The sequence below is a fragment of the Dipodomys merriami genome, unplaced genomic scaffold (genome assembly GCF_024711535.1).
Source record: "Dipodomys merriami isolate MVZ:Mamm:240054 unplaced genomic scaffold, mDipMer1.0.p SCAF_323, whole genome shotgun sequence".
NCBI lineage: Eukaryota > Metazoa > Chordata > Mammalia > Rodentia > Heteromyidae > Dipodomys > Dipodomys merriami.
This window is the reverse complement of record NW_027204749.1, coordinates 955447-975606: the sequence shown is the minus strand read 5'-3', so window position 1 is coordinate 975606 and position 20160 is coordinate 955447. Positions and strand designations below refer to the sequence as shown.

Here is a 20160-nt window from a genome sequence, read left to right as displayed (position 1 = left end):
CCTAATATTGGTATATTTTACTGTGTTATATGGAAATAAATGCTGCTTTCCAAAGGGGATGGAATTGTGCAAAAATGCATATTGTTCAACAAGTAATGAAATCAATTGAGTAATCAATCAAGTAATGAAATCAATACCTGGCTTATGTAACTTTGACATACATATATACCTCTATGTGTATATATATATATATATATATATATATATATATATATATATACATATACACACACACATATGTATATATACATAAGTGTATATATGTATATATGTATATATACATAGAAGTATATATGTATACACACATATGTATATATACATAGATGTAAATATGTATGATATACATACATATGTATATGTATGTACATACATATGTATATGTACATGTATATGTATATATAGACATACAGATATATGTATGTACAGATGTATATGTGTATATATCACCTTTACAATAAATTTTTTTGCGGGGTCTGGTCCTGGGGCTTGAACTCGGGGCCTGGGCCATGTCCCTCAGGTCTTCAGCTCAAGGCTAGCACTCTACCACTTGAGCCACAGTGCCATTTTCAGCTTTTTATTTTCTTTTTGCTTATGTGGTGCTGAGGAATTGAACCCAGGGCCTCAGGCATGCAAGGCAAGTGCTCTACCACTGAGCCACCTTCCCAGCCCCAAAATAATTTTTATAAGAATGCAAAAACAACAGAAACATAGAATAAGTTCTCCTATGGATGTAGGTAGCATTTGGAGCCAGGAGGGTGAGCACACACAGTAAAGGAGTGAATATCGTTAAAAAAAAAAAGTGTGTGTGTGTGTGTGTGTGTGTGTGTGTGTGTGTGTGGTGTTTATCAACGAAACTTGCTGACACTGGGTTTTTTGTTTTCATTTGCTCATTTGTTGTTGTTGTTTGACATTCCTGGGGCTTGAACTCAAGGTGTGGGAACTGTTCCTGAATTTCATTATGCTGAAGCCTACCACTCTCCGACTTGAGCTACAACACCAGTGCTTCTAGGGGTGTTTGGTAGTTTTTGTTGTTTGTTAGGTATTGAAATATCAAACTAAGTGCCCCATGCATGCTAGGCAAGCACTTTATCACTAAGCCACATTGCCAGCCCCAACCATACTATTTTCAGAAAGGAGGCAGGGCTGGGAGTGTGGCTCAGTGGTAGAGTGCTGGCCTTGCATACATGAGGCACTGGGTTCCACTCCTCAGCCCCACCTCAGCAGGAAATTCATTGTGACTTATCACCAATTAAATGCCACAAAACTAGAAGTGACATTCTGGCTGGAAGTGGTAGCATGCCAGCCTTTAGTGAAAAGCCTAGGGAATATGCCAGGCCCTCCCTGAGTTTAAACCCCACAACTAACAATTAAAAGAAAAAAGAAACAATTATGAACAAACAAAAACCTAAATACTTGCTCATTGCCTTTGTTCTTCTATTTTTCTTTGTTATTGTAACTGTATACTTCATATCATTCCATTTTCCACTTTCTTCCTTTCACTTTGGGTAATTGAACCTTGGGAATTGCACATGGAAGGTGGATACTCCATACCAACCTATTCTTTTTTCTTTTAACATAAAAACTCTACTAATAGTACAAGCAAGGTAGCAAAGTGGTATAGTGCTTGCATCGCATGAATGAGGAGCTGGGTTCTATTCCTCAAGTCCACATGCACAGAAAAACCTGGAAGTGGGGCTGTGGCTCAAGTGGTAGAATGCTACACTTTAGCAAAAGCAGCTCAGGGACAGCACCTGGCCTCTGAGGTCAAGCCTAAGGACCAGCAAAACAAAACATCTGCTCATTTAGTCAATGCTTCCCCTGCAATTTAAAAGACAAACTTACAAGTGACTTTAGTTCACTTTCAATACTACTGTCCTCCTTTCCAGTGAGTGCAGGGGCCGCACACAGAAGGGAATCTCTGCCTCTGCTGTCACTTCTAAACTAGCTGTTGTACAACAGTAAGCAGCAACACATACATTTCTGTTCTTATTATTTTAAACACAATGGGCTTTGTCAAGATAGGTAAAAATAAGTGAAGGAAACCTTTCCTTTTCACTTATTGTGTGATTGTAATGGATCTATCTTGCTGATGAATTAAGTTGGACACTCTTGTCATTTGAGTTCTCTCTGAACTATGTTTCAATTTGTTTTCTTCTTAGGACACACACACACACACACACACACACACACACACACACACACACACACACACACTCACACACACAAAGTATCCTGAAGAATTTTAACTAGTTCATCAGACAATAGTTTTATTACCAATTCTTCTTGTCCACAGCAATTGTATCATCTACACAAGATAAGACAATTACATTAGGCCACTGGCTTAACTTGACTAACAGGTCCCTGTGTCAACAGTCAACCCTCCTGAAACCTGGGCACACCATGTCCCATGCTAGATTTGCCAGGTGGTGCTGGTGGTGTACTGATGGGTAGCACAGGCCCAGATCCCATGCTAGATTTGCCAGGTGGTGCTGGTGGTATACAGATGGGTAGCACAGGTCCTGTTCTGGGCTCCTCACTCCTGTTCCAAGGGGCTTGCCAGGCTTGCATATTTCATGAAGACTTTGGCACTGTGCTCCTTTCCTTGGCTGTCTCCTCACCAATCTTTTCTTTCCTGTATCTTCCATTTTGAGTTCTGGCCTAGACTATGAGCCCAGACAACTTCCAACACACCTGATAAAGTCTCTACATCAAAGTTTCGGTAACAAACATTTAAGTTAGAATGCACATATAAAGATTTGGCCTGGTTTTGCTCAGACCCCATGGACAAGTGAAGAAAAGATGGTTAGCTGTGGATGCCCCAGGTAGTGATCTTCTCAATGTACTGACAACTCTATAACAGGGACTTCATACAAGGATGTTTCTGATCCAGAAACCTGAACAAAAAAAATTTAAAAGAACCTCAGAATTCATTGAGGAAACAGAAAAGAGAGGTTAGGGTAAGATGTTTCTCAAAGGAGGAGGAAAAATGTACACTTAATACTATGCTAATTATGGGAGGAAAAATGACCTAGAGGTGGACAACACTAAAGATATAAGTGCTCAAGGTAATGGAAGGATGCCTTGGGTGGTCCCTGAGGTTCTAGTGAAAATCCTATGAGAGCCTTGTTCAGTACCCACTGTGCTCAGTATCCTAGCTTCTGTCCCTTCCAGTCACTCTGAAGTGCAACATTCCAGGTCAACCTCAGGAAGAAACAAGGATTCACCTAAAATCCTGCTCTCTCATTGGGATCAAGATTGCTTGGGAACTGGAGGGTTTTAGTTAAATACTTAGATCTCTGGAGAGCAGACTCTTCAGGGTCATGACTTTGGGTCATATGAACTGCCCCTGCTGATGATATCACAATGTTCATTTTTTTAAATTTAATTTTATTTTATTTGTGAACATACTGTACAGAGGTGTTACAATTCCATGGGCAGGATAATGCGTACATTTCTTACCAAGCATTGCACCCTCCTCCTTTGGTTTACCCTTCACATCCCTTCCCAGCCTATCACAATGTTCTGTAACATAGATGTGACTCTGTTTGTATACTTTATCCAGTAATGTTCAATGAATGGCTATTGAAAATAATCTAATTTAGAGTTGAAATCTTTGAACAAAGGCACAAATCTTCTAAAGCCTAACTTTGGATATTGCTACAGGATGAACCTTGTGGTAGGACCATTGACATTCTGGAAAATTATACAACTTAACCCACTTGTAGTGATTAGGTCTAGGATGGATATGTACCCAAGTCACGGTTCACCACTTTTCTTCTCAGGACATAGGAGCTTTTAGAATGAGCTGAAACTAAACATCCTGTCATTCACCCCTGGGTGTGGCCTAGAAATAAAGTGTAATCCATAAGGGAAGAACAACAAAATTGCTTCTACACATATGGACAGAACAGACTGAAAAGATAATTTCTCCTACATCTGTGTGCACACAGTAGAAGACCACTGTTTTCTCATTCAAATATATTGGTATTCTGGGATCTTAAATGATCACTATTGACACCTTCTTTTCTTATGATACTGATTCAAGTATATTGAAATATTTGGCCACATTTTATATGTTGAGATCTCTCTTGGAATGTCTAATTCCTACAGATGTGGACCACATTGTCCTACATAGTAACTTGAACATCTGCAAGGACGTATGAACTAGTCAGAAACATAAAGGTATATGCATGTGCATTCACATGACAAAAGATACCAAACTATTTGTGACAATTTATCATTACCCAGGCTTTAAGACATTTCAATATCAACTTCAATTGATGGACAATGACTATACCCTATGGAGTATTTTAGGTTTCTATAGGAATGGAAACTTTCCTGCACGAAGACCAAAGAACCCATTTTTAAAAATACCTTCCCCGGCCTTGAAGTTCTTTCTACTCAGGGCCTGGGTACTGTCCCTGAGATTTTGTAATAAAGGAACAAAAGTGATGACAGTCTATCAACATGATTCACAGCACTACTTGTGGGAAATTAGGTGAAAACAGTCTCAGAGCATTCCTACCTAGTTGGCCTTTCAATTGTGATTTTAAAACTCATACTCTTGAGCAATTAAGAATTCCAATGTGAAGCACCAGTGCCCTGTTAGATCAGGAGATCTTAACTACTTGATCCAAGCAGGACTCATGGTTTCCACAGAATACGATATAAAATTCATAACATCATATTGACATAGGCAAAGGTCCTTTTGCAATCACTTGGTAAAGGACTGTTTACCTATCATTCTGTAAACCACATCCAAATTCTTCCACTAAATATTTGGAAGAATGCATTGTTTGCACAGATCATATTAGTGGTCCTCAGGTTGAATTCAGGGACAAAATTAGTGAGGCTTCCTTTACCTTCTATACCAGATGCTTTTTTGTATCACTGATTTTTCACCTTAAAGTCTTGCTTCTTTGTCTGGGCCTTTCAACACACTAATTTTATACGTACATATCACAAGTAGCAAACAAGATAGGCACATTATACCAGATCCATCCTTTTATTGGCTAAGAAAACATATTCATGAAGCTTTTGCACTGAATGGCCTACAAATACTAATTTTCTAATTTCAGCCTCCTGAGTAGCTAAGATTCCACACATGAGGGAGTGTCATTGCTCATTTTTAATTGCAGGTTTTAAATTAAAAGAAAGAAAGGGTACTTTACCAACTCAGTGAGCAGTAAATCCCTTAAATTTTGAGCTCAAGCAAAAGTATTTGCCAAAGGATAATATTGAATGACACCATCTCCACTCAACACGACGAGAGGATGACAAATGTTGGCTCAAAGAAAGCTGAAGAGTGAAGAATGGTTTCCCTTCACACCTAGCTTACCTCTTCCATGAAGGATTTCTCCGTACAATTTACAGAGGTTTTCTGACAAAGATTTTCCTACACTGGGCTTCTTTCCTGGGTGAATGTTCTAACATTTGCTGAAGGTTGGCTTCTGGTTGAAAGACTTCCTCTCATGTTTATATTTACAGAGATTATGTCATGTGTCCAGGTCTCTGATACCTGTACAGATGGGACTTTGGGCAAAATGTTTTCTATACTCATAATTTCTTTCCTGTCTCTGCTCTCACATATGCTGAAGACTCAGTTCTGATTGAAAGTCATTTCACATATGTTCTATGTACTACTTTCTTTTCTCCTATGTGACTCAGTTCTCTGATAAACATGAGGTATTTCTATCTGATCAAAGGATTTCCACATTGTAATAGTTTTCATTTTACTTTATTTTTTTGTGAACATACTGTACAGAGGGGTTACAATTACATGGGCAAGATAATGAGTACATTTCTTATCAAGCATTGCAGCCTCCTCCTTTGTTTACCCTTCACATCGCTTCCCAGCCTTACCCTACTCCACCACCCTATTCTCCCCCCCACACCAAAGTTGAAAAGTTCATTTTTGACTTGACAACTTGTACTTCTCATAGTTGCAACAGGTCCACTTGTATGCTTAAATGACTTGTTTTTCCGCTTCTCCTCCACCAATTATACTGACATCAAATATAGTGAAAGCAGGGATTATACTGTGGGGGAGGGACATACAAAGCAACAAAGAAATAATCTTATAAATGCATTAGAAAGAAATGCATGAAAGAAAAAAAATATTTAAATACATAGCTAAGGGTTCATTTTCCTAACAGCACATTATCTGACCTTTTCTGCTTGACTCATACATATACTAGATATTGCAAATAATAGGTCCCATGGTTTCCCTTATTCACATTTGTAATATTTTTAAGATTACTCTGTTGTGTGTGTCCTATGAACTTGGATCCATGAATACTTGGTAAAGGACTTTGCACAATTGTTACATTTGTATATTTTCGCCTGTGTCGGTTCTCTGATGCAAACTGAGTTAGGACTTTTTCTTGAAAACGTTTCCATTTATTTTTCCTACATAGGATTTATCTCCTCCTTGTGTGTGAGGGTGTGTGTGTGTGTGTGTGTGTCTGTGTTTTGTGTGTTTTATGATGAAGCATGAGCTGTGTCTTACAAGTCAAAGACTTTCCCACTTGGTACAATCCTAAGTTATTTCATTTGTGTGAATCAACTTCTGTGTGTTAAGCTGTGACCTCCAGGTCTTTCCACACTGGTTGCATTCATAAAGTTTCTCTCCTTGTGTTCTGTGATTGATGTTAAGGTTTGCCTTCCAGATGAAAGAATTTCCATGCCTACTACATACATAACATTTCTCTCTGGTGGGTTTTTTTCTGATGGACAGAAAGGTGTATGTTCTGGGTGAAAGACTTTCCACATAGCTTACATTCATAAAATTTCTCCCCTGTGTGCTCTCTGGTTGACAGTAATGTATAGATCTTGGCTGAAATATACTTTCAACACATATGACATTCATAAGGTTTCTTTCCTGTGTGTTTTCTGATGGGCAGTAAGGTATGACTTCTTGGTGAAAGACTTTCCACACACGTTACATTCATAAGGTTTCTCTCCTGTGTTTCTTCTCTCGTGGACAGTAACGTGTATCTTCTGGGTGAAAGACTTTCCACACATGTTACATTCATAAGGTTTCTTTCCTGCGTGTGTTCTCTGGTGGGCAGTAAAGTGTATCTTCTGGGTGAAAGACTTTCCACACATGTTACATTCATAAGGTTTATCTCCTGTGTGTGTTCCCTGGTGGACAGTAAAGTGCAGCTTCTGGGTGAAAGACTTTCCAGACACATTACATTCATAAGATTTGTTTCCTATGTGTGTTCTCTGGTGAACAGTAAGGGGTGACTTATGTGTGAAAGACTTTCCACACATATTACATTCATAAGGTTTCTCTCCTGTGTGTGTTCTCTGGTGTACAGTAAGGTCTGACTTCTTGGTGAAAGACTTTCCACACATGTTACATTCATAAGGTTTCTCTCCTGTGTGTGTTCTCTGGTGGTCAGTAAGATATGTCTTGCAGGTGAAAGACTTTCCACAAATGTTACATTCAAAAGATTTCTCTTCTGTGTGTGTTCTCTGGTGGACAGTAAGGTATGCCTTACTGGTGAAAATCTTTCGATATATTTTACTTTCATATGGTTTCTCTCCTGTGTGTGTTCTCTGAGGGACAACAGAGTGTGTCTTCTCAGTGAAAGACCTTTTACATTGTTTATATTCTTCAACTACAGAAGACACCTGGGGACTATGTACAGCACACATCTTACCAGGTTCACTGAAAACACCCATGTTCTGACACCCAGTGACCTTTTCTGTCCTCATCCCTAAGGAATTCCCATTATTCTTAATCAGTTCTGACTTCTGTTTTGAGCTCAAATTAAAACTTCTTATAAGTCTCACTTTTTCCTCCTCTGGGTTAATATTCATGACTGCTACTTCAGAGAGATATTTATTGTGATTCTCCTGACAGGTGCTAATCACATCCTCTATTTGTGTTACATCTAAAATGCATAATAGAAAAATAGACAAAAACATAAATGAGATCCATAAATTCCTTACTGTAAAGGTATTTTCTCACATTTTAACTGTTACAAGATTTTCAAATATCAAAGCATTTTTTTATGCAGAATATAAACTTTTCTCTGCATGTACTAACTATGAATGTAGTACTGACATTTTAAAATGGAAAATAATGTTTTTCTGTATTTCAGATTTTTCTATTTTTTTCTAGCAAATATTTACTGAAACTATTCATCAACATACTCTTAATGGTTCCATTCTGAATGTCACTCTATGCCCAGCACAACTCATAAGCTATTGTCCTGATGAGAGAATAGCAGCACTACCATTCTCCTATTTTCCTCCTTCCTGCATAATACTAGTTTAAAAGAAAATGAGATCTCCTTTTGTACATTTCTTATTGTCTTTTTCTCTTAAAGAATGACTTCGCCAGGCGCTGGTGGCTCACGCCTGTAATCCTACCTACTCAGGAGGCTGAGATCTGAGGATCCCGGTTCAAAGCCAGCCCAGGCAGGAGAGACCGTGAGACTCCTATCTCCAATAAACCACCAGAAAACCAGAAGTGGCGCTGTAGCTCAAGTGGTAGAGCAATCGCCTTGAGCTGAAGAGCTGAGGGACAGCACCCAGGCCCAGAGTTCAAGCCCCACGACCGACAAAATCAAAACTAAACAAAAAAAAAGAATGACTTCTCTACAGACAAAGAATTGCTAACATTAAATACACTGGCACACCAAATTCAGTTTGCCTCCATGTGAATTCTGGATTGACAATTCCTTGAGACAAAGGATCACCTACTTCTCTGCCACACATGACTCAGGGGCACTAGGAATACTATTGCTCTGTACAGCTCAATATAAACAGACCAACTGGGCTCTGGACCCATCATCACCATTCAAGATGCTTTAACTCACCTATAAAATTCTTGTCTGAGGCTTCTCTTATCCATGGATCTGCACCTTGCTCCAGCATCACAATCAATTTAGGTTTAGGAACACAGTGTCCTATGATTAAGAAATACTGGAGAATTATTGCTCTTGTTGGGTCATCATTAACATAAGGTCGCAGACATCCTGTTCACAAGGTTGCTCCTAAATCTGGTTCCTCAATTGTTTTTGGGGGTTGGGGGTCCAGTTCTGGGGCCTAAACTCTGGTTTTGGGCACTGTCCGGCAGATCTTCAGCTCAAGGCTAGCACTGTATCACATGAGCCACATAGCCAATTTCAGCTTTTTTTTTTCTGCTTCTGTGGTACTGAGGAATCCAACACAGGGCCTCATGCATGGAAGGCAATTTCTCTGCCACTGAGCCACCTTCCCAGCCCATGGTTTCTCAATTCTTAACAGCTCCATGGTGGAGCAGCATCCAGCTTTGGGTTTATTTTGCCAACTGTGTGGCTTGAACTCAGCTCTTTTGCTAAAAGATAGCATTCTACTAGTTTGAGTCTTGGCTACATTTCTAGTTTTTGAATGGTTAATTGGAGATAAGAGTCTCATGGTCATTTTTCTACAGCTCCTGGTTTCAAACTGAAACCTTCAGATGTCAGCCTCCAGAGTATCTAGGATTGGTAGCGTGAAGCACTAAAACCTGTAGCAGGTTTGGCTTACAAATACAAACTTTTACCTATTGATTTCCAGAGCATACTATCAGTAGTAATGTATGGGCTATTCTAGACTGTAGATCCACCTATAATAATTACCCAAGTCTGGGAAGTCAGTCTCCTATTAGTGGATCATAGCTTAGAACTTTTCTCGAACTATTGATTTGCCTTCTTAAAGAACGAGAATAAAATTAGCTCTTGTGTTACATTTAATGAAGTTGAAGTTTCCCTTAGAAAAAAATAACACTTCCCATGGCCTGGAATCTTTTTTTTTTTTTTTTTAGAAATTGTAATGGTCCAAATGCTTACACCTGTAATCCTACACTTAGGAGGTGAGATCAGAAGAGGAGGCTTGAAACCAACTTGGGCACGGAAACTCAGAATATACCCCAAAACAAAAGTGAAAATAGAATTGTGGCTCAAGCACTAGTGTGAAAGACAAACAACACCAAGCTCTCAGACTCAAATTTGACTGGCTTTTATACTAGCAGTTTTTTACCTGGGAATGGACTGGAATCTTCTCCCTAAATAACATAAATAGTCTAATGTCTACTAAAATAAAGGCACTTGATCTTCCAAGTGAAAATAACCTTTGCTCACCCAAGGACATGAAGTTGCTATAGGTCTCCAGCCTTACATCTCTATGAAGGGTCCTCTGACCAGGATCCAGATCCTGCCACTCCTTCCAGGTGAAGTTCACAGCCACATCATCAAATGATATCAGCTTCTATAATGGCACATTTCCATCAAGAAATTAGACCTGGGTTATGAGAATTCCAACCTGGAATTTCATTATGCTGCAGGTATGCTTCTGTCTTACATAAAATGTTTGCAGCTAGCTTTTTTATCTATTCACTAGAAGAATTAAATACCAAACTAGAAATATTTGACAATACATAAACCTGGTCATGAAAATACACAGATTTGCAGGGTGCTGGTGACTTATACCTGTAATCCTAGCTATTCAGGAGGCTGAGGTCTGAGGATCAAGGTTCAAGGCCAATCCAGGCAGGAAAGTCCATGAGACACTTATCTCCAAAAAACCACCAGAAAATGAAAGTAGCACTGTCACTCAAGTGGTAGCACTCACCTTACCCTGAAGAGCTGAGGAAAAACAGCCAGGCCCAGAATTCAAGTCCCAAGACCAATAAAGAATTACAGTTTCCATAATGCATGCAAACACATTTCTGCTGCTAGCGATAGAGACAAGATAAAAACTCTAAGGAGACAATAATCTGGCATGATAACATTAAATCTAAGGAGGTGTCTGAAAAATTATATTATTATTTTTGATAAAATTTCATTACATACCAGGGTAAAAATGAATTAAACCAATATTTTTCCTGTTTGACACATACTGCTTCACCATAAATCCTATTTAGACCTTCTATTAACAAGTACTCTCAAAAGCAAGCAGCACACATTCAGGATATCACATGGAATACAGAACATAGAACATTGCTAGATCTATGAAAAGCAGTGTCCACATGAATATTAAAAAAAAAAGAGTAACAGTACTCCAGAAAGTAACTAATGATTGATTAGGCCCTTATAAGATTTAATTGAGTTCCCACATAAAATATCCATGGTTTACCATGTTTGGTTTAAATGCTAAATATTGAAATGTGGTCATAGATATCCTGATATTTCCTTCTCATGTAAAAAAGAACTGCTACCATGAAATTTTGTAAACTTTGCCTACATTCTACAATACAAAATAAAGGTGGAGGGAAAAAAATGTTCCTTACAAGGTTTTCATTTTAATAGCCCTTCATGGAAGGTGAAGGCAAATATAGAGAGGCTCAAGGAACACTCAAGATGACAAAAATGATAAATATGACCAAATGCTCAAATGTGTTACATATTCCTGAGTCCTTTCTCCAGTAGATCTCTAAGGTTATATTTTCACTTGTGTTAGTTAATAGTAAAATACCTCAGAGGTCAAAATCAATTAGTGAGCCAACATCAGTGAGATTTTGTGACAAGTGATATTTCTAATAGAGAACATCTTGTCACTGTATTATTTTTTTTCAACACTAGTTCCAATCTTATACTGGCAATGAATTAAAATATTCAAAAGTAGTGGGAAAGAAAAACAAAACTGAATAGCACATCAAATGAAGCTAGACCAACACAAAATCAGGAGAAAACAGATTTTCTTGCAGTGTATCAATTGGTAGAAGGAAGTACTTTTCTGTAGGGAACTCTGAAGTTGAGCTGAAGGGGAAAAGGTTTGATAGGTTGGAATTCCAGCCTGACACCACTGAGAGAAATGAGAGCTGGCCGCAAAAGGGTTAAAAGAGAATTCTGGAGAGGGTTAAGAGACTGGAGTACAGGCCTTTTCCATACTGTTGGAAAGATAGCATCTGAAACTGAGCTGCTGTTCACCTTGAAGGCTAGGTAAGGTGAACTCCATGTCTGCATTTTCTCTTGATGCCAGTCTTCTGTCTCAGGAGAATAAGGAAACATGTTTTCCTCACAACCTGTTGTGGCTCTGATTGTACTATTAATATAGATACTTCATTTTGGCATGTTATCAATGGTAATCTTCCCTGTGTGAACTCAAGGAACTATGCTAGCTTGATGGCACCCAGGGACCAAGTGCCAGAGAGCCTTCAGAACCCTGGTTTCCCCTAAGTCTATCTGTTTATGTTTTTGTGTTTCTCTAATTTTCTTTGTTTCTGGAATCCTGTAGAACTCTCTAGGCAACAATTTTCCTATACTATGGGTAAGAAAACTGTCAATCCTAAGAGCCATGGCAGCAACATAAAGCTGATCTCTAAGAGAATCTTGTTCCAGATAGATCATTTGAAGAAACAACTGAGACACATATGGAGGAAAGAGGGATTGAAAAAAGAAAAAAATGATAAAAGATACAATGAGAGAGTAAGAAAAATAACCAACACTAGTGAGTAGAAAATCAAAAATGGAGGGAGAAAATAGAGGAAACCAATCTTGTGAGAATACTTTATAAAACAAACAGGAATGTGTAGAAAGACCATAAAGCTTAGCAACAAATACAGGCTAAGTTTCAAGTAAGACCAAGACCATGAAGCAGTCCAAGAACTATATATGGAAAGTAATTTAAGTACATATAGGTTAATCATTCCTTAATAACACACAAAGGTGTGCATGACCACACTATTTCAGCAATTCCTGGAAAATTTCATTGAGATAGTTTAATGTTATTCATGAGGAAGTGATCTGGTGGCAATCTATCCTTCAACTTCCATGAGAAATAACCTGTTCTGTGTCATTACATCACATAACAGGTGTGACCACATTTTATGACATGTTGAAACCTAGACATTCTGAAGCCAATCTGAATTCAACTTAGAATATAACCATTCAATCTGCTAAACCTACAAGCAATCTTTATCTGCTAATTTACAAGCCTTCTTTATCTGATGTATGAAAATGTTACTGAGGCTGAATCTGTGTGGTTGGTATTGTTTTTAATTGTTGGACATCTTTAGGTTGATATGGTGGAATGGAAAACAAATGAAAAATAAAAAAATCAACTCACCAGAGATCCATTCATTCTGTCTTGCTGCTGACAATGATCAGAAGATTCGGGAAGCATGGCTGGGATTTAAGGGAAATGATGCATTCAGAAATGAATCTGTGAGATTTTGGGCCCAGAATTTCCTCTTGCAAACATGATACATGTACTGGAAAACTGTAAAGCCTTCTTTTTTTAATTTTTATTTATTTTTTATTGTGAAAACCTAAAGCCTTCTTATAAGTGAAGAATTTTTAATGTCTTAGGCAGAGCATTAAAGTGTCCAATAAACACAAATCCAGCCCATTTCCTGATAAATAGATATTATTTAACCTACTAATTTATATATTTATATACACACTAAATTGGAAAAAATGAATGTTCCCACTGAAATTATTGAATAATTGAAAGCAAATACATATATTTCCACTAAAAGTCATTCGTTATTACTGAATATACTTCAGGATGTATGAACTGCTTTTTTTCCTTTTTTTTTTTTTTTTTTTTTTGCCAGTCCTGGTGCCTGAACTCTGGGCCTGGGCACTGTCCCTCAGCTCTTCAGCTAAAGGCTACTGCTCTACCACTTGAGCCACAGCACCACTTCCAGCATTTTCTGCTTATGTGGTGCTGAGGAATTGAACCCAGGGCCTTATGCATGCAAGGCAAGCACTCTACCACTGAGCCACTTTTCCAGCCCATGAACTGCTTTTTTAATGCAAAAGTATCCTAGGAATCCTTGGGTTTTGTGTTCTACCACATTCATTTACATATTTAAACACCATGGAAAGCATGTATGATGTAACTCAGTAATTTTCACCCAAAGTTAGATAGAAAAATGTATATAGAATATATTTCTTATGTTATACTACTTCAATAATGGGTGTCAAATGGCACATTTCACTCTACCCATTGCACACATATGCAATGATTAGCAATTTGCCATTTAAAATGCTTTGGCCAAAGGGACATGAGTAAACATGAGGTAACCCAGATTTGAGAAGTCCCTAAGGTTCATTTCCCTAAACAGTCATGCGAAGAACCTTGGCCATCCTAAAGATACAACATAAAATAATCGATATAGGCGTGACACACCTGAAGATAAGTAACACCTACAAAGCATACAATCTTGAGTAAGACATATTACCTCAAGTTTTCTTCTGTGAATTTTCTTTTTTAGGCCACATGTCCCAGACCAACACTTTCTGTACTACCAGGCACAACCAACTGATTAGAGCTAGCATTAGCAAATCCATAGATGGCACACTTAATGTAAGTTTGCATGATGACATACTAAAAATCATTGTTAACAGGCTGAATAAATTAGCAAGAAGAGGATTAGGGATTACTACATGAATAGATACTTTCAGTCATAACAATTATTCCAACATCCCAAACCACAGCCTCAGATATCCTTTGATAACTATGCTCTGGCTTATTCCTCAATCCAGCTCATCAGGACTCCTAGAAATTAGTTTAAATCTTGCAACAACACAAAGTGATTGAGAGTGGTGTAGGAAAGAGTACCATGTGAATCTGGTGCTCAGGGAAGTAGCAACAATTTTTGCATAAAGCAAAGGAAGCTAGCAACATCTTCCCCTTCTTGTGGTTTTCTGTTTTTCCCTTTAGGGATTCTCAGAATTGACAGGGTCTGTCCATTTATGATGGAGATTCCTATTCATAGGGTGCTCTGCTTCAAACATTGCTAGGCTTCATTCCTAAAAATACAGGACCAATATCCAATATCCCATGTACAACTGTCTCTAGAAACAGGGTCATGTACAAATACTTGTGAGCTCAACCCAGGAGATTAAAAACTCAAGCCAAACAGATTAAAATATCTCTAGGAGAAACAACACAGAAGCAATAAATTCAACTTCAATGTAAGAGGACTCAAGGCAGTCACAAACCCTACAATTTCACTAGAATTCTTCCTCTACTCCTTTTACACCTAGGCAAAGTAAATAAAGTCACATGGGTTAATAGAAGAATCCCTTGGTCTTGGAGTACAAGTGCACAGCTCTTGGGCTCTCCTCATCTGCAGAATCACCAAGCTTGCTCTCAGATATTTGGGAACCAGGTTCTTGCACCTCAGGGCCTAGAGCCTAATGACAGCACAAACTCCTGAACCTCAAGCAAATTACCAACTCCAGACTGGAGAAAAGTGTGGAGGGGGCAGTAGGAGCTTTAACCGAAGTGTAATGTTCTCCCTTTGAGCTGACGAGCTCAGTTATGGTGCTTGCAGGCCCAGAGTTTAAGCCACACCAATGACCAAACAGAAACAGAAAAAGAAAAAGAAATCCATGGAGGGGAGACTCCCGCAGCAATCACACAGTTCCTACCTGACATCAGTTCCAAAGCCTGAGATTCCTTCAAGTTACAGCTCCCAAGCTCCACTGCACAGAGCTGTGGGCCGGACTCTTGGCTAACACCTATGGAATGCCAAACTTTACTTCAGGGCACTTCCAGCAGCAAGGCAAAGGGAAAGAATCCAGAAGAAGCTGACTTAAAATGCCTGTGGTGGGCGAGGAGACGCATGCGCAAAAGGATCTTCTGCCCCACCTCTGCCCTCCAAAACAATGAAAACAACCCAGGACTTTCAAAGAAAATGTCCTTCTTGGAGACTACAATTCCCACAATGCTCGGCACCAACCTGGTCACAAGAGTGCTTGAATGCATTGGGACTTTTCTCTCCATGCTGTAGGAGCTAAGCTGAATTTTACTTGTAAAACACTATTTCCTTCCTGAAACCCGCCACAAAATGTAAATATATGGGGACAAGTGGATGCATTGACTGTTTGGTTCTTTGTTCTAATAATGAAATTGAGTTCATGTGACTGTGTTGCTCATACATTTCTTTTTGTTCCATTCCTGTGTTCTGCTGAATGTAAATTATATCTCTCTTTTGCCTTAAATTGTTTAATATCTCCCCTCCCATCTTACAAAGGTACTCACAGACACTGAACTTATACCAGGTCAATTCCCATTGCTGTAATGTACACAAGGGCATAGAATACGAAGATTGTTACGTGGATATGCAGCATAATCCTTGTGTTGATTTGCATTTCGAAAAAAATCTTACAATTAATTTTCCAGAACATCCCCAATTCTATCTATTAAATCAAAAGGAGTTTTAGGTTGTTTCTGCAGTTTGCTTTTCATCTAAGGGTGTTATGATTGTTGTTTTTGCTCTTGGTCCTGTGGCTTGAACTCAGAGCTTGTACACTATCTGTGAGCATTTGCGGTGCTCTATTTGCATGTCCTTTAATAATTTCTTCAGGTAAGTAGTGAAAAGTTTCCTCACATGGATTCTGAAGTACATGGCACATTACCCTGATTTTCCTACAAAGAGAGTGATTTGGGGGTCAGAATGAATGCAGGTGTGTAGAAAAGTGAAGTTTAGGGTAGGTCTATGTTGATGTAATGCTTAATCACTTGCAAATCAGTCTGATTTTGTCTTTTCATTTTTGCATGTGAAAATCTCTTTAGTAGTCTTACCTCCTCTCTGAAACTTAAAGTTCCTCTCAGTAGCTTTAGGCTACATATCTAGGGCACCTCAGACTTGTCTTCTCAGACCTTATCCATTAAGCTGTGGAATAAATCTTTTGTCTCCTGCCCCAGTCTCATCAGAGCACATGCAAGACTTCTGTGGTCCAATGGGATGGTAATTAAGGAGACAGAGAGTGGGCTGATGGCACAATTCTGCTATGTCTCTCAAATGCTTGTGTAATATTGGTCTAAGCCCACTCTGCCAAAAAGTGCAAACAGCACACTTCTTTCCTCATTCTATTTCAATCTAAGTTTTCCACCAAAGCTTCCCTTCACTTAAAGCCACAGGCCAATCAGCTAGAGCACACACTTCCTCAAACCATAAAGGGCAAGGACTTGCAGTCCTGAGGGTGGGAGTCAATGGCCCTGAAGCCTTTGCTCACATTTTGCCTGCTCCTGCAGGTACCCCAGGGTCTGCAACAGTCTCTCTCTCTCTCTCTCATAATCAGAGATCCTATACTTGTCTCCTAAAACTTATTTTGATTTTTGGTGATCCCAACATAATTGGGATGGATTGGATTGGAAACTTTCTTACCTGATTTTATTTCTCCAGTGTATGGGTTTTGCATGTCCATTTTGTGGAGCTGAACTATTCCTCATGAAAACTGGGAATCAAAGGCCATATTTGGATTATAGACTTCAACTGAAAAGCACCTCTGATAATATAAAGAAAACCTAATTTCATTCTGTAAAAGTAAATTCCTAAGAGGCAAGGAGAAAAGGATCAGGAAACACTGGAGTGCTTCCAAGACTATCTGTGAAGTGTAGTTTTCACTTTTCCATCCTGTATTTCTGATGCATTTATTTATACTTTTATCCTCTTTTTGTTTGTTGTTGGGTCATGGCACTTGTACTCTGAGCCTGGGAACCATCACTGAGCTCAAGTGCTCTATTATGTGAGCCACAACAAACTTCCGGATTTTTAGTGGTCACTGGAGATAAGTGTCTCACACATGTTGCTGGCTAGTCTGACTTTGAACTGGGATCCTCAGTTTCAGCCTATTGAAAGCCAGGATTACAGACATGAGGGACCAGCACCCAGCTTATATTTCTTGTGTTTTATGTCCCAAACCTGGGGCTTGAACTCAGTGCATGGACACTGCCACTGAACTTCTTTTGCTCAAGACTAGCACCCTACTACATGAGCCACATTTCCACATTCTGCTTTTTCTCTGTATGTGGTAGTGAGGAGTTGAACCAGGGCTTCATGCATGCTAGGTAAGCATACTACCACTGCTGGGGGCCAGCCACAACACCAGCAGTGCTCCAGAAGAACAAGGGGATGATAATGGAAGAGACAGAGACAAGGCTAATGATGAATCTCTTTATTTCAGCAACAACCTTAGCTATAGACACTTTCTATATCTGTCCATCGATTGCATCACTTTATTCTAGGACTCAACCTGGCAACAACTGCAGATTATATGCATCCTTCCTCATTCTACTTCAACCTTTGTCCACCAAACTCCTACAGGTAAGGCCCCAGGACCAGAAGCTAAAAGGAACACTCCCAGAATCAATCAGTTAAATGTCTGTAAATACCTGATCCTATGGTTTGAACTCTGGGCCTGAGCACTAACCCTGAGCTCTTTCCCCCAAGTTGAGCTCTCCAGAACTTGAGCCACAAGTTCACTTCCATTTTTCTGGTGGTTAATTGGAGTTAGAGCTCATGAACTCTCCTGCCAAAGATGGCTTTAAAAGACCAGCATCTTCAGATCTCAGCCGCCTGAGTACCTAGGCTTACAGGCATGAGCTACTGGCACCCAGCTGCAAATACCTTTTTAAACTGAGAGGAGAGATATTCAAATTTTTAAGGCAAAACAGAGACATAATTTATGTTCAGAGGAACATACACTTTGAATAAAAACAAAATCAATAACCATGGAGTCTTATAACATCAATTACATTAATAAACTAAGAATTAAAAAGCCAAATTATCTAATGCTCCTAATACACTTCTATGTTTTGTTTGATCTCACAATGTTTCAGGAGGTAAATGGATTTTACAAGAGGAAACTCACCTTAGTTTCCCACAGTTGGGAGAGAAATGTCCCCAAGCAACCAAGCACACTTAGGACCAAGTCTCTAGTACCAGTCCAAACCCTGTAACAAGCCCACTTCCTCTAGTTGAATGCATGGTATTATGGGAATTGTAGTTTTTATTGGGGCACAGATCCTTTGAAAGTGTGGAGGGGGGCTAGGGTAAGGCATTTGAGTCTCCTTGGCCACTGTTGGTGTTTTTAGTTTGCAAATTCGGGTTTCTTTCCTTTTACCTTGCTGCTGGAAGAGCTCTGAAGTACAGCTTTGTACTCCATAGTCAGAGCCAAAAGGAAGAAGCCCAGTGCCTCTTCTTCATAGGCACTTGGGAGCTGTAACTTGAAGCAATCTGATTTGGGAGCCAGAGTCTGCCCTTAGCATCTTTCCCTAGTCTGGGGTTGATGATATTTTATGGGCTCTTGGGTTAGTGCTGCCATTAGCACTTGTTCCTCCAGCTGTCAGAAATTGGCTCACAAACCTCTGGTCCTGTAGACATGGAGAGTCAGGAGTTGTGCGTTTATACTCCTGAACCTAGAGATTCTGGTACTCATCCATGTGACTTCATAAACTTGCTTTTTGTGTATTGAAGCCTATGAATAGTAAATATTCCTTGAAAAAATGTCTTATATAAGCACATTGATCCTCTTTTCACCCTGTGCACTTCCTATGGCTTTCAAAATGCTGCTGGCACAGATATACTCCAATGAATGTGTCTGTTCTTAACAAATTACAATTTCTCCACTAATATAATTAGCCTATTTTACATCACTTAAATTGAGAGAGACTGGCTGGGCAGGTGGTTCAGTGGTAGAGTGCTTGCCTTGCATGAATAAGTCCCTGGGTTTGATTCCTCAGAACCACATAAGTAGAAAAAACTCACAGGGCACTGTGGCTCAAGTGGTAGAGTGCTAGCTTTGAGTTTAGGAGCTGAGGAACAGTTCCCAGGCTCAGAGTTCAGGCCCAATGACAGCCAAAATAAATGAGAGAGACTTTCTATATATGTATTCCAAATCAATTGTTAAAATATAATTTGAATATAATACAATGAACTTGATATATGTGCTTGTCCTGATTCTAGAATTCAAGGTCTGGAAACTGACTATGAAATTATTTGGCTACTTTATTGGAGATAAGTCTCTCAGACACTCTTGTACTCATGACTTCAATTTGTCATCCTTGTAGTGATCCTTTAGGTCCATCCCAGGGGACCAAAAGCAAGCACAGGAGAAAGATTATTATAAGGTTTACTAGAAAGACAGTATTTCCCAGGAGAGGGAGCACATTCATCTGTCTCTTTTCAGGTAGCAACAGGAGCTGGGGGCAGGAAGTTAGGTAGGTGCATGCTCAGGTTGGTGTGGGTAGAGAGAGGGAGTGGTCAGCAGTATGGAGGGAACTCTAGGTCTGGGAGGAGCTCAGGTCTGGGTGGAGATGAGGAGCAAAGGCAGGGATAATACTAACTTTCCTCAGATCTCAGCCTTCTGAGTAGCTAAGATTACAGCCATTAGACATGAGAGCCCAGTTACAATGTCCTCTTTTAAATTCAGATTCTATTCTAATAAA

At 39.2% G+C, this 20160-nt stretch overlaps 1 protein-coding gene across 1 annotated transcript in view; it reads right to left on the bottom strand.

The window, feature by feature from the left end:
• Nucleotides 1-6864: 6864 nt before the first annotated feature.
• The window catches only part of LOC138841622 (zinc finger protein 420-like), a 128061-nt gene continuing 114765 nt past the window's right edge, over nt 6865-20160 (bottom strand). Inside the window, 5 exon segments of the mRNA XM_070042398.1 lie at nt 6865-7227; nt 7801-7901; nt 8832-8990; nt 10116-10242; nt 13042-13100. Of these exon segments, the coding sequence (XP_069898499.1) occupies nt 6865-7227; nt 7801-7901; nt 8832-8990; nt 10116-10242; nt 13042-13100 (809 nt within the window).